The following is a 14,576-nucleotide window of genomic DNA, read 5'->3' as shown; positions in this document are numbered from 1 at the left end:
TCATGTTTTTTCCACATAGGGGAAGGCATAGAAAATTTCAAAAAATATAAAACACTACACTTTCCCAAAAGGAGTTGAACGCTTTGCCTTTCTCACTCAGGTTTGTGTTTTTTTAACTGGCATTTGGGTCTGAGAGGGCTTAGTTGGAAAGACTCAAAGTTTAAGTGCTTCCACATCCTTTGATATTCTTAGAAGGATAATTAGAAGAAAGATGCAGAGGTGAAAAATACCAGTTCTTATCCCAGCTCTGAGTATGAGTGTTTGAGTCCGAGTTTTCAAGACAGTTTTACAACTAACAGATCTACTGAAAACAAAATCGCATTCTTCCAACTTAACATTGAAGGGCAATCTGGGAACCGCTCACTCCCAGAAAAATCAGTTAGTCTTTAAAGGGTAGCTTTTGGAAAACAATGCTGCTGGGAATCTGCAAACACAGAGTTTGTACAAAAGAAAACATGGACAATCCACACCAATGAAGAAGATTCCAGAATATACATGGCAAAGAGGTTGGGTTCTGTCTTTTGACACAAACACTGTGGATCCTGGGGATCCACAAGTCGCTTATCTCTTTGATGAACTTATGATGCATTGGGGTGAGAGAGAGAGAGAGACATCCTCTAAGGAAAGCCCCAAAATCTTTAGCTTTACAACTTATATCAGCCTGCATCTATGTCTGTCTATATGTGTGTGTGAGTGTGGGGCATATGTATATGTGTGTGTTTATCCCGGGAGTTACTCATTCAATGTCTTCATGTACATAGAAAAGAAATCTCATCAATTTACAGAAGCTATATCACCCTCACACTTGTGGCCGATGAAGTATCCCCTTTGGAAGAGAGGGTAGGCGGGGAGCACTCTGCTTCCAGTATCTATGCGGCCAGTGGAGACTCCAACTGGATTCAACAGAGGTGGTAAGAGGCAGTCTTCGGATCCTGGATGGACCCAATGACAACTATGATTTGTAATATTTACATTGCTTTATAAAAGTTCCCCTCTTGCTTGCGTGGTTTTAGTTTTTGCTTTATTTTTTTGTTTTGTTTTTGAAAACATTTTTTAAAAATGTTCTTCACCCACACCCCTAGCACAATAACACAAATTCAGCAAAAGAAATCCTCGCATGAAACAAGACTCATAGAGGCACCAAGAAAACTTCAGGAATAGGCGGGTGAAGGTTTCTTAAAGAATCAGCACATTCTGTATCTTCCACGCTGTCTGACCATAGAATGCAAAGTGGTCCTCATGAAACAGCCAGAGACATAGTAAGAATGAAATGCTGTCTTGCTGCAAATAGAACATTCTTTTCACAAAGTATGACAGGTCTAAAATAGGTCCTTAAATCTAGAGAGGAAAAAGTCAGCTATCCACGCACATCACACACAGAAATATGTGTGTCTGTTTTTTACAAGTGCATGTATGTCTGTTTATGTGCGCAGACAGGCACATGTCCTCAGAGCACAGGGCATGAAATATTGCTTCTAGACTACTTTTCATTAGGCTAAGAAAACACAAAGTTTGCACCACAGTTACCCAAAATTGCTTCTACAAGAATTTTCAAATCCCGAATGCTGCTCAAACAAGTGAGGGGAAAAATAATTTTCGGTATCAAACTGTTTTAAAAATTCTTCAAAAATGTAGTCTCCCGCTTTGCTTGAAAAAAGACACAAAAGGATGCATAGCTATCACAAATGTCCAACAGCTAGAAAGAAATCCAGTGTTTATTGCAGTGATAGTAACCAGAAATAAAATCAGAAGGATGGAGTCAAAAGCCACAGAAGGCACAACAACAATTGAATTTGTGGGAAATAACTGGTATTTGAAGGATTTCTCCCCTCCCCAGAGAAATAAAACGACCCCCTCCCCTTAGCTGGTGCATTTTTGGGTCTAGGCACAGACTATAACCACACATGTACACACAAAAACCAACTCAGGATTAGCAGAGAGGAAGCGGTCAACATGGACTTTCAACTGTCCCTCCCTTATCCCCACTCTCTCCTGAGTAATCAAAGTCACTCAATAGGAAAGGGGTGAATGAAGAAGGAAAGATTGGGAATTTCCAAACACTGTGCCCTAGGAATTCTGAGAGGGTATCTTTTTTTTTGACAAAGATTTTACAATTGCAAAAGAATAAGGTAGGGTAGGGAAAGGAATACCCAGGAAAAGAGAGAGAGAGAGGGAGAGAGAGAGAGAGAGAGAGAGAGAGAACCAAGAGCTGCCTTTTTCCTTCAGTTGCAGTGTCTAAACTGAGCACTGAAAGGGACAGATGATGTTAACCTAGATGCTCTGTAGGGAGCCTGCTCTGGTATATTCTAAATTTCTATCAGAAAAAGAGAAAGAACTAAAAACCACAGACATTGGACTCAGAGATGGAGAAGATGTCATTGAAATGTGTCCCTAATTGAAAGCCCCCCCCCCCCAGATCTGCATGCCTAGTGCTGATGTGGATTCCAGGGATAGCAGAGACTACCCCTCTTCTAGCTCCAGGCATGAAGGACTTGCCCTAACTTCCTTCCTATAAGCAGAGGTAGGCCCTGAGCTCATCCTGAGACAGTGTCTCTCTACACCCCTAGCTGAACTTCTGAAAAGGGTTTGCATTCACATCCATAATGAAGATATGGCCATTATGGCTTCATTTTTGTTCTTGTGAGATGAGAAACGAGAACCCGGTGGTGCTGGTGGCTCAGAGCACAGTGTGTGGGGTCAGGGAGCTGGGCCAGGCCTGGCTGATCAGAACTAAGGAATGAAGCTGTTTTGGTGCTGATCATTGCTGCTCATAGCAATAAATGGTGTCCAAACAGTGCCAATGAATGCCAGCAGGATTTCCAGCCTTGAGCCGGTCAGAAATACCTCTGCCCATCTTCCATCTGTAGAATTTCCCAGCCATGTATAAAACCTTCTGATGATTGAGGAAGGAGAGTCTGTGTAAGGGGCTGAGCCTACATCTTTCTCAGAGTCAAATATGGTTTAAGTACAATTTGGGGGGATTGTGGTATTATGATTCTCTTGGATGAAATTACTGAGTACATGTCTACCCTGGGGGGGAAGTGCTATAATTCTATTACAACAAATCATTTCTACTGCATCTGCCCACCTGATTCAAGAAGTGTCAAAGCATACAACTCTTTAATAGCAAGCAGGAGATGTGTAGATCTTTGGAAAACTCTGGAAGAAAGAAAAAGAAGAGGAGAAACATGGAGGAAAGATCAAACAGCTGCTAGTTTTCCAGTGCATGCTGAGCGCCAGCCCCAGTTTGGGCACTCAGTAGGAGTTTCCACAAACCTTCCGCCATGACACCCGCAGCTCCCACTTTGGTCACACTCTTAGAGGAAGCTTTCTCAGGAACTTTCTAATGAAGAAACTCTTCGTTCAATGAAATAAGAGACACAGCCTCTAACTGTTGCCAGTGCTCCAGTATGGCAGAAATGTCATTGTCAAGTTTAGGTGTCTTCATTCCTTACAATAGAAAGGGATTTGGAAAACAGTAGGGGGCTAAAAGGTGTTCAATAGGGAGCGAATAATTATGGTGAGCACACCGATGAGCAAAGAGGACATATCAAACTTAGGAGCCATTTAATATCTGAAGCAAAATGAATCGAAAGTGGTAGTGAGTGTCAGGATTCTTTTCTCAGGGCTCTCTGGTCTCCGTAAGGAGACTCGACCTGGGGGCCTTGCTAGTCCCAGCTCGAAAGAGTTGATTTTGTGCAAAACTGCTTCGCCACCAGAAGAGGTTGGTGAGCTTAGTCTGGGAGTTTGGGGCATGGGGTGGGGGGTGGGGGTCGGTTGGGCAATGGCCACTTCTCTGAGGGAAAATATCTTTACCTCTTGCATTTAGGTATTTTTTTTGGGGGGTGGGGGTACTTTTGACAAGCTTTTGTCCACCACCAGTGATGTTTTGAAAACAAGTAAAGAAAAGATTCCAACTGGGGTGAGCCAAATAAAGTAGTCAAACTCATGAAGTGGTTTCAGTGAGTTTCCTGGCTATCCTAACGGTCAGGACCAGAGGCCGCCCCACTGTCTGGGGGAGTCTTTCCCCACCAGCTGCTCTTTGCAAAAACTACCCAGCAAGAGGAAACATCACCCATGCATGCCCTTCCTCATTAAACTCTCCTTTCCACACTCCAACCGTCTTTGTCCCAGAAAACCAACCCTTTTTGAAATTTCCCCATGTTAAGGGCCCTGGGCAAAAGTGAACTGAAAGGCAGAAGGAAAAGAATTGTCCCTTCGCCCTGGGAAAGGAAAAAATATGAAATAAATGGGAGGAGGAGGAGGCAGAGAAGGAGGAAGAGGAATAGCCAGACGCCTTCATAGCATGTCCATGCCTCCCGTCCACGCTACAGGAAACCAGTGTCCACACATGCACACGGGGGCCTTCCAGAGAGGCAGCTCCTTTTCATACATTCAAAAAGAGGCTGAAATTCCTACTCATGGAGCAGCTCTTGTAGGCAGTTGGGGGATTTGAAAATCTCGGGGACTTCGCTATCCAGTTTGCAGATGACCTTGTATATGGCCTTCTTCCAGGAAGGGTCAACATCTTTGCCAGCAATGATGGCATTGAAGAACTCCCGCAAGGTGATCTGAGCGACCTCCAGGAATCTCTCCGGGACCTGCAGGTATAAGGAGACAGGGGCGTTAGCAAAGTTTTCACCATTGTAAACCTAAGGGTCTTCCAAGGAAGCTCCACATAGTGACACCTTGCCAATGAGGGTTTATGGGGCACTTGCATTTCTGCTAATGTCTGGGAGCTTTGCTGGACTATGACTAATTGCTAGAGTCTGACAGCCAAGGCATTCTGGGGAGTGGTAGATCCAGGGGGCTTTGCAAGGTGGGAAAGTGTCTTAGAGAATTTTGTAAGTCATGCATCGTTGTTGGAAAGACAAGGATGGGGATAGGGGGTTCCCAGGATGATTAGAGTGGGGAGAATAAGACAGACCTTGCTGGGATCCCTTAAACCAGTGGTCGGCAAGCTGCAGCTCCTGAGCCACATGTGACTCTTTACACTTTTTAATGAGGCTCTTTACACTTTTTAATGCGGCTCTTCTGTATGCCGGGTGGTCGCTCCAGGAGTCAGGACTCTGCTCCTACCCTCTGTCAGTGCGCACCCTGTGTGCAGCCCCGGTGGTCGGCTCTACCCAGCTCTGATCAGAACCAAGGCCAATGTTCACATTAGTGTTTGTGATTTTGTCAGTCATTGTCAGGATGTAATTTTCTCTACATTGTAAGGCAAATTTTATGAAATTTAACGTTATCGATAAATAATATCGTTCTAAAGTTTTTGTTTTATTCGTTGTGTTATTTGTATCCTCCCGACCTATGTGGATACTTGCATGCAGAATATTCTCAATAAAAACTTATTGAAACTGAAAACAGTGTACCATCCTATGTATTTTTGGTTTTAAAGATGTGGCTCTCAAAATAAATTTCAATCGTGGTTTTGGTGATATTTGGCTCAGTTGAAAAAACAAGGTTGCCCACCACTGCCTTAAACCATCTTCATTAAGTATCTTTCAGCAACAAATCTAATTTGTCTTTCTGAATTGGAACCCGCTGCCATTAGGAACATAAAGCAGGCAGACCAAAGTAGAAGAATGCATTTAGACAGCGAATTTGGTTGCTAAGGGCACCCCAACTTTCAGTGGTGAACCCTCTGAAGTCTCACTTCCTATCAAGGGAGCTTCATTCCAGGGCACTTGAGGAACAGCACCAACAAAGAACCACAATGCAACTTCTGAATTGAACTGCAACCCACAGTGATCAGCATGGAGAGAAGACAGCCAAAGTGCACCCAAGCATGATAATCACCCAACTTTTTAGGTTTCCTGGGTGTTGTGTATGTAAATATTTTGGGGGATTACTATGTTACTCACCCTAAACTGATTGGTGATTGTGCCCTACCCTAGGGTGTGACCTGGCATTCTGCCCCCACCCTAGGGTAGGACCTGATTCTGCTTCCACCATTGGTTGGTATCTGATCCCACCATTGGGTGGTACCTGACTCTGGGGTATAAAATCAAGGGTCTGTGGAAGGCCGAGGCTTTTTGGCTGGAACTGAAGCTGAGTCTTTGGACTTCAGTTTTGTCCTCCGAATAAAGCGAATATTTCCACGAGTCTGACTGTCTGCGAGCTGTTTACCCACCGTTTCACCTCAGAACTGTGGGCTAGACAGGGTGGCAGACGCGTGCTCCGAGCTGGAAGAAAAAGGCCTCATCCTCCATCCCACCATCAGTCAACCTCTTCAGGGGCTGAATTGCTACACCTGGGTTCCATGCCGACTGGGACTCATAGCATCCAATAATGTTCCCTAAGTCCTCAATAGGACAGTGCCCCATTTTACAGCCAGGAAGCCCAGAACAGACATAGAAAAGGTGATGCTTGGCCACTAGACTTCCAAGTGAAATATGCTTCAAATACTCTTCTAGACGTCCCCACAGTCCACTGGTGGCTTCTTCTTCGTGTGTGTTCATGTGTATGGACGGGGGCAAATGTGCTGTGTTTTCTGCTCTCTTCTCTCTCCTGCAGAGCTGGGAACAGTCCAGCCACACTCACTTAGCATCTCTGATTTCCCCTCTCTAAGGCATATATGAAAATGGTCCTTTTGCCCCAAGATGGCCCACAGAGTCAGTCCAGGGACCAGGTGTCTGTTCCTGATAAGTCACATATGTGCTTTCAGGTACATACACAGGGACTCCCCAGAGCATCCCTGCTAGGCACTAGGTCTATTTTCCTGAGACTTGTGACAATGTGGTAGAATGGCCCAGATGCTACAGTAACATGGGTCCTCAAACTTTTTAAACAGGGGCCAGTTCACTGTCCCTCAGACCATTGGAGGGTCTGACTATAGTAAAAACAAAACTTATGAACGAATTCTTATGCACACTGCATATATCTTATTTTGCAATGAAGAAACAAAACAGATACAAATACAATATGTGGCCCTCGGGCCATAGTTTGAGGACCACTGATTACAGATAAGTAAAGATTTTTTACCTCTGTTCAGAGAAGCCACTCACAGCTCACATCATATGGACAAGACTGATTTCCCCACTACCTTCTCTTCACTCATAAAGAAAAGTAGTAGAGGGGCCAGAGCACACAGCGGGAAGGGCATTTGCCTTGCCTGAGAGACTCTAGGTTCAGTCTCTAGCATCCCATGGTCCCCCGAGCCTGTCAGGAGTAATTTCTGAGCACAGAGCCAGGAGTGCTGCTGGGTGTAGTCCAAAATAAAAAATAAGGTAGTAAAGAAAGCAAGTATGATTGACTGCCCATGTTTTACACACTCAAATCCCAGCTCCATCATTCATTCCTTTGCTTTCAATGCGGAATCATTGGTCAGAAAAATAAAAAGAGAGGAGGTCTCCCCTGGGCCAATCAAAGTCTAGGAAAAGGGAGTGTTCCCAAGTTATTTGAAAAAGTCATCCCCAATGCACCTGTTCCTTCCCCTCTTGCCCTGCTGAGCATGTGAGTTTTGGGGGGGACAGTTGGAGATGCCCAGAGGAGAGAAAAATCTTCCACTCACTTTTTTCTGTTTGTTTGCTTTGTTTCCACACTTTTCTTGCTGGGACAAGGCTGAAGAAAGTCAAGGGCAACTGCCCTCCTATACCAGCCTTGGGCCCTGTTAGCCCAACTCTTTCCCCCGTACCAGTTCCCATCCACCTTTTCCAGGTACAATGAGGCTCCTCCATATTCAATGAGGTCACAGGGACCATCTCTGGGCCTTGAGCTCAGGCCTGGGCCTAGCAGCTTAGCAGAGCATGACTCAGGCCTAGCAGCTGTGGCAGAAGAGGACAGAGTGGCCAGAAGCTCAGCTAGGCACCCACGGGAGGCGGTCCAGGGCCAAGTATGCAGGGGTGGGAGGGAGGTTCAGCCCATGTTGGGAGCAGAGGCATTGAGGAGAGAGTCCACTTGTGAGAGAAGGTGGCTGAGGAATTGAAGAGAGTCTACACATGAGAGAGGCTGAGGATGTCCTGCCCATCCAGTGGGTCTGAGAACACTTGGGTTACTTCTAAGGGAACAGAGCAGTTCTAAGTCTAAAATCCCAGGACAGGGTGTCTGGAGGGCTGGAGTCCACTATCCTGTCCAGCTCTTGATGGTGATCATCCTGGCCATTCCTGAACATCTTTTACTGACTTGAGCTACCCTGCGTGGCCTACTATGAACTCATGGCCATGATCCTCTCCGAACAGGCCTTTAACTGAAGGGTTGTTTCTGTTCATGCCTCCCTCCAAGCCCACATATCCCCTCGCTGGGCTTGTGCAGACCCTTTCCTGGCCAGAATTGCCTCCTATTTCATGTCTAGGCCTGTAACTCTGGTACACAGAGGTACATGCTTCACTCTAAAGACTCTAAAAAATCAGGGCCAAAGAGAGAACCAGTGAAGAAGTGTTAGAATAAATGAACTTTGCTCTTCATCTGACAGAACAAGAAGGAAACCTCAGCTCCTGGGAGATGCAGGAATGGGGAGACTGATGTGCAACCAGTGAGGAAACTTGACCAAGAAACTGTCCATTAAATTAACCTGGCTTCTCTAAGGTGCATCCCTCAGCCCTTTTTCATGTCCATATTTCTGAGGCCACTGCACTCAACATGCTGTGGATCTGGGCTCAAGAACTGCCACTGCTGAGTTAGGGACCTGCAACTAAGCAGGGGTGAAGCAAAAGACTGTGGGGGAGCTGGAGCTCTCTGGGTTATGTTTGAGAAAGGACTGATTCCTCAGGAGCTGATGAAATGGTTATGCTACTTGAGTGCTTGCTTCTAGACAACATTTGTGGTCCGAATTGAGTTAAATTAAAGAAAGCCAGCCCTGAGCCCTTTGCCAGTGGTTATGGAGAGGCCAAAGGGGGAGAGAACAGTGGTTAGTCCAAAGATGGCCCAGAAATTCCAGGCCTAGCTAGAAGCACTCATGGCAAAGGGATCCTCACCTTTCATAGAGCAAACTCACAGACACTGGGAATGGGGTCCTTTCAGGTGATTTCTGAGGGGGTCTCAGATCTCAGACTATGGAGGATGCTCTCCACGTTACCAGTGACTCCCACACCTAATGGATTTCCGATCACTGAGAAACATCTGCAGAAAGTCCCCATGGTGACAGGCAGGCCCTACTCGAGGTTTCTTTTAATAGAACCACAAGCTGCACAATGAGCCCAAGTTTCTCCTCAGCATCAGGTGCTAACAGTCAATCAGGGCCTGGAATGCAAGACAATGGGGGGGGCGGGGGGGCCACGGACATGCCACCCACGCCACACCAAAGCCATCCAAAGCTCTGGCCCCAGCCCCAGGCTATTGTGGGAGCTGCTGGCCAGGGGCACCACAGGGGTGGAGGAGAGACCAAGGGGCACACCAAAAAGGGAGCTCACAGGCCAGGGCTGGTGTCTGGTGCTTCAGTATGTGGAGAAAACAGAAGTGCCGATTCCTGGAGGGTGGAAAGGCATGAGTTGTGTGTGTGTGTGTGTGTGTGTGTGTGTGTGTGTGTGTGTGTGCGCGCGCGCACGCGCATACAAGAGTGCTCGAGGGGCAGGCAAGAGCAAGAGTGCGCGAGGGGCAGGCAGGAGGGAGTTTGAGTGTGTCTTATGACCAGTAGAGTGTCTGTGGGCCTGGGAGACATAGGGGAGGGGGAAGCTGGTGTGTGTGTAAGTCTGTCCCTGCCTCTTTAGACACAAAGACATGTGCACACATATGCACAGATCTGCGAGGTTCCATATACACATGCAGACATCCCAATGCAGTTGCATATACTCATGTACACCCACAGGCTTGTACATGTATCTAGAGATGCTTGCCACACATGTACATTCATACAGACAGACACATATACACACGTATACTCTTCCCCATAATGCACCCATCCACAAACACTGCATATGCTTGCACATATACCACACATGCCCATATACACACCTCTAGACATATGCACATTAATATACACTACCTCTATGCACATACCCATATATACACTAAATACGCACTTGTATACACACATGTGCACCTATACACATATGCTCACACGCATGCCCATTTATGTCCTCATATACACACATGCGTATCCATATGCATATACCTGGATACATATATACACTTATATATACTTACTTAGGAAAACTATACACTAATATACACCCACCAATACACATACTATACACTCACATACACCTATATATGTATATACACTCATGTACACCCACCCATACACATATACACACATCTATACACTATACACATTTATGTACACTCGCCTATATATACATACCTATATACACTTCTATATACGCCCCACATTTCACCTATATAGCCATATACACAGTGTACCTGCACATGCATACCTATATGGACACATCCACTCATATATGCACACGTCTATACACCATACACCCTACAGACATCATCCAAACTTGGACATACACTCAACACCAATCCAGGTTTCTCCCCACACTGACCCCCAGGTGCCCAGAGCCCCAAGCACACACACCCGCCCTCCGTAGGGGGCTCGGCGTCCTGCCCTGTCTTCCTCTTCCCTTCAAGGCTGATTTGTTTTATGGACGCGCCTGTCCCCGGCCTCTGCGGCGCATCATAAAAGCCCAGCGAGCGGGGCCCCTCCTGTGCCGAAGACACTCATCAGCGCACAGGACACACCAAGGTCAGCGGTGACCGCGGGTGCGGCCGAGCCTGGCCAAGCTCTCTTGGCAGCGGGACGAATGTCACTGCGCAGAGGAGGGACTCGCAGAGGTTAAAGACAAGGCAGCTCTGCGATGTCTGCAGCCAAGAGGGGCCGATTTCACACCTCACAAGCAGTCTCTGGGGCCACCCAGCAGCCTCAGGGTGGGGTGGGTGGGGGCGGGCCAGGCCAGGCTCTGCGCTCCACTACCCCATCCCAAACCACCCGTTCCTGGAGCCCTGGGCCTGCTGAAGGGCATGGGTGCCAAGCAGGAGGCAGAGGGCCCTCCATGCCCAGCAAGCTGCCAGGAAGAAGCAAAGCAAAGTCTTTATCTCTGCTGCTCTGAATCTTTCCCTGAAACTTACTCCCACCTGGGACCCTGAAAAAAAATGCCCCAGCAGAAGGGGGAGCATGGGCCATTGGTTTGGAGAGTTTGCTGGGAGAACAAGTGTCTCTTCCTCTTCCTTCCTCCTCCTTCTCCTCCAACCCTCTTTCTCACCGTCCTCTCCCTCCTCCTTCTTGTCCTCTTCCTCCTCCTCTTCTTTCTACACCTCCCTGTCTCCCCCCCTCCTCTCCCTTCTACTCTTTCTTCCTCCTCCCCCTCCTCCCCTTCTCTTCTTCTCCCTTCTCCTCCTCCTTCTTCCTCCTGTTCCACCCCCTCCTTATCTTCCTCCTCCTCCTCCTCCTCCTCCTCCTCCTCCTCCTCCTCCTCCTCCTCCTCTGCTTTGCCCTGCTATAAAAGGGCGCTGAAATGCTGACTGTCAGAAGACATTGTCAAGGAGAAAAGGGTACTGGTATTTTGGATACTCCTCCTCGCTCGCCTTGAAGAGCGAGTTATTCTTGTCACAGCCCTTTTGTCTGCATCTGCTAACTGCCCGTCTGTAGCCAGCAGCGTGCCTTAACCGTTCGTCACCTCCTCACACCACATGCATCAGCTGTTGGGTCTTTGTTACTGGTATTGTGGGGCTAATCCGCTGTGGCTGTTCCACTGGGCAGTAAATAAAACAGAAACGGGCTCCGCAGACGATCGGCATGAATATTTCAGGCGGCTTTTACAACTCCGATTCACAAAATCAAATAAATAAATAACTCCCCCTGGCCCCCACCTCTCTCCTTGCACTGAAAACAAAACCCCTGGACCCAGACACCTCCCGGTCAGCTGCATGGATGGCTTGGGGCTGTAGGTTTCCAGCAATTGTGCCCAGAAGCTTGGGCGGCCTGGGGCTGATCTTGATGTCCCAGCTCGACCTGGTGATTTCCCCAGACCCAGAGAATGGCCTTGAGAGTCTGGAGAGCTCCTGTCCGCTCAGAGTTTGTTTTGCAAAGCACCACATCACACACCATCACACACAGTCAGAGGCGCCTGGCCCAAGTGCTTGCATTGTTTCCATCTGCACTAGCTTCCCCTGTGCTCCAGGTCAGAGGGGATAAAGGGGATGCCCACCTCTAGGACTCAGGCTCTACTGGTCTAAAGTTCTCAGAGTCTTTTCCAAAGTGCCCAGCTGACCCCATATGCACCAGAAACCTTACACATGGAGCTGTTTTATTTTTCCTCCAATTACCAGTAGAGAATTTTTGACATCCACAGAAGCCATGGATGATTTCTGGGTTCCCCAAGAAAAGGAGGTGCGTGAGAACATGGCGAAGCCCAAGCACTTTCCTGGGCATGTGTCCACTCTTTTGCACCATGCCAGGCCCCCCCAAAAAAACCTCATTGGTCCCCTTGTCCCACTGTTTGTAAAGTCAATAATGATCACGGAGAGCCACATCATGTGAGCAGGTAGTCAGGCCACACAAGAAGGGATCCCGTGTGGAGCACATGTGAGCGATGGCTGGAGGAGGGGAGGTAGAGGTGGAAGAGGACACAAGACATCCAAACCTCCATTGTGGGGAAGAAGACCAGGACTGAGGGGGGATGGGGAAGATGTGGGGGTGTGCCCCAAGGTGCGGAGCAAAGACATTCCCACGCTGTCCCCATGGGAGCAGGAAGACTCCCACAGAAGCAGGTACAGTTGGGACTTGAGAAGGACCAAGTCACCAACTTGTTTGATGCCTGGTGGCCCTTGACATTGGGTGATCCCAGAAGCTGAGCTCTGCGCTCTTGTCTTTCCCTTGCCACCTTTGCCAATAGCTGGAAACACCACTCACACTCTGTGGGAAAGGTTTTGAGCAGTCGGCACCCCGAATCCCAGTTAGGAAGTCCAGGGCCCCTGGGTCATTTTTTGAGAAGATATTGCTGCCTACTCTTGGAAGAGTCTAGTGGAATGGGGGAGCAGTGGGGAGCTGCTAGATTCTGGGGATGAGGCTGAAGGCGGGTTCTGGGGCCACAGGTGCATAGAGTTCTCTCTTGTTCCTGCTCTGAGACCCCTGCCCTAGGGTCTCTGTGGGAGGCACAGGGTGAGGTTGCCACAGGCTTAGTGCAGAAAGTCAGCCTGTGCCCTAGTGAAATGTTTTTTCTCCTTAAATAAGACACAAGCAAAGTGTTTCTAGGAAGTGGTTATAGTTCAAGGCTAGTCTCTAAAATAAAACCCCCACAATAACAACAAAATTCCCCGTGTTCCCTCGCTCTAAACAAAGGCACCCATGGCCATAACAGTCTGTGCCTTTTCTTCCTTTTTTTTTTTTCCCTTTCCCATAAACCTCTAAAAGAACAATGTTCCGTTGAGCAAAATTCGGTAGCATTCTGTAAACATTAATTTAAGGGAATCAATAGAGTCGGTGAGCGAAAGCCATATTGCAAGATAAAGCGGGCAGAGTGCTACTTTGTCAAATAGATTTTCGTTTCCTCAGCTAGATAAAGACAGTTTCAAAACGGGGCAAACGTGTCGCAACCAAGGTTGGAAAAGTATGTGGCCTTCACACGGGCTGCCCAGTCCCGCTCCAGAGCTGCTGGATAAACATCCTTTAAGTGTGATAAGATGGTGACATAGGGGGCTTGAGGGTGGGGTGGAGTGGGGGATACCCCGGGCACATTCTTAGTTTCACAGAAGCAGAGAATAGTGAGCCACTGGGATTGGCGAGTGTCCCGGGAAGAAAGGGTTAAACCCCCCCCCCCAACTCCATCCCAGCCTGACTCTGAAAGAGAGGAAGAAAGAAATCTTTATTCATGCTGACCTGATGGTCCAGCCTCTTTGCCAAATCTCAAAGCACCGTCTCCAGTGGGTTGGCAATCAGAGGCTTCAGCTGGTGGAAACTCAGCAGCAATTTGATGTAAATGTGATGGTGGGGCCAGGAGGGGGGAGGGGGCCAGGTGGGCAAGCCCCCCTTTCCGCCTGAGACCCACGATCTGATCTAGCTCTCTCCCAGCATCAAGAGGGTCTAAGGACCTCCCCCTGCCTATGAATGTTGGGGATTGGCCAGCAGATGGGGGAGGGTGCGTGTGACAAGACCTACCCCATTGGAACAATGTTGTCCAGTGGTGAATAGTCATGTGGACACTACCAGGCTTCTCCTGAGAACAGAGTAAGGGACCCCAGCAAGCAAAGTTGGGTGGGAACTGATTTGAGCCTGACCTGGTCATTGGCCCACATTTGGCTCCAGCAGCAAGGCTCACTGGGTGTGAATTTGGAAACAAGAGGGGTTCAGCTACCCCAAAATATGCCTACTAGGAGCACCTAGCCCTGGGAATCTCACCAAGAATTGAGAGAAAGGAAGCAAACATTTGAGCCAAACCTAAGACCCAGACTTCAAAGTCTGAGCATAAATACCAAGAAAAAGGGGGTGCTGGAAAAGGATGGAGAGAAGAGGGCAGTTTGGGGTTGACCACCCATAGTAGATGCAGATAGTAGATATGATTTTGGCTTGTGCTGAGCCAATGAAACAGAGGGAAAGGAACAAATACAGAAGAATTAAAGGAGCAAAGACAGAAGAATTCTTTTCACCTAGCGACACTTTTCGGACACTGATAATAAAGGTTCCCTGACAGCCCAGGATG

The 14,576-nt window shown here is 47.9% G+C and overlaps 1 protein-coding gene across 3 annotated transcripts in view; it reads right to left on the bottom strand.

The window, feature by feature from the left end:
* The window catches only part of PROX1 (prospero homeobox 1), a 612,185-nt gene that overhangs the window by 558,989 nt on the left and 38,620 nt on the right, over positions 1-14,576 (bottom strand). For 2 of the 3 annotated variants that reach the window (XM_049769513.1, XM_049769512.1), the window contains one exon: positions 122-4,601. In XM_049769513.1, coding sequence (XP_049625470.1) covers positions 4,416-4,601 — 186 coding nt within the window. In that variant the 3' untranslated portion in view covers positions 122-4,415. Of the gene's footprint in view, positions 1-121; positions 4,602-14,576 lie in introns of those variants that run through there. The other variant, XR_007493781.1, reaches the window with a different exon arrangement.

This window comes from Suncus etruscus, chromosome 3 (assembly GCF_024139225.1).
Source record: "Suncus etruscus isolate mSunEtr1 chromosome 3, mSunEtr1.pri.cur, whole genome shotgun sequence".
In the NCBI taxonomy this organism is placed as follows: Eukaryota; Metazoa; Chordata; class Mammalia; order Eulipotyphla; family Soricidae; genus Suncus; species Suncus etruscus.
This window is presented reverse-complemented; position numbering and strand designations above follow the sequence as displayed.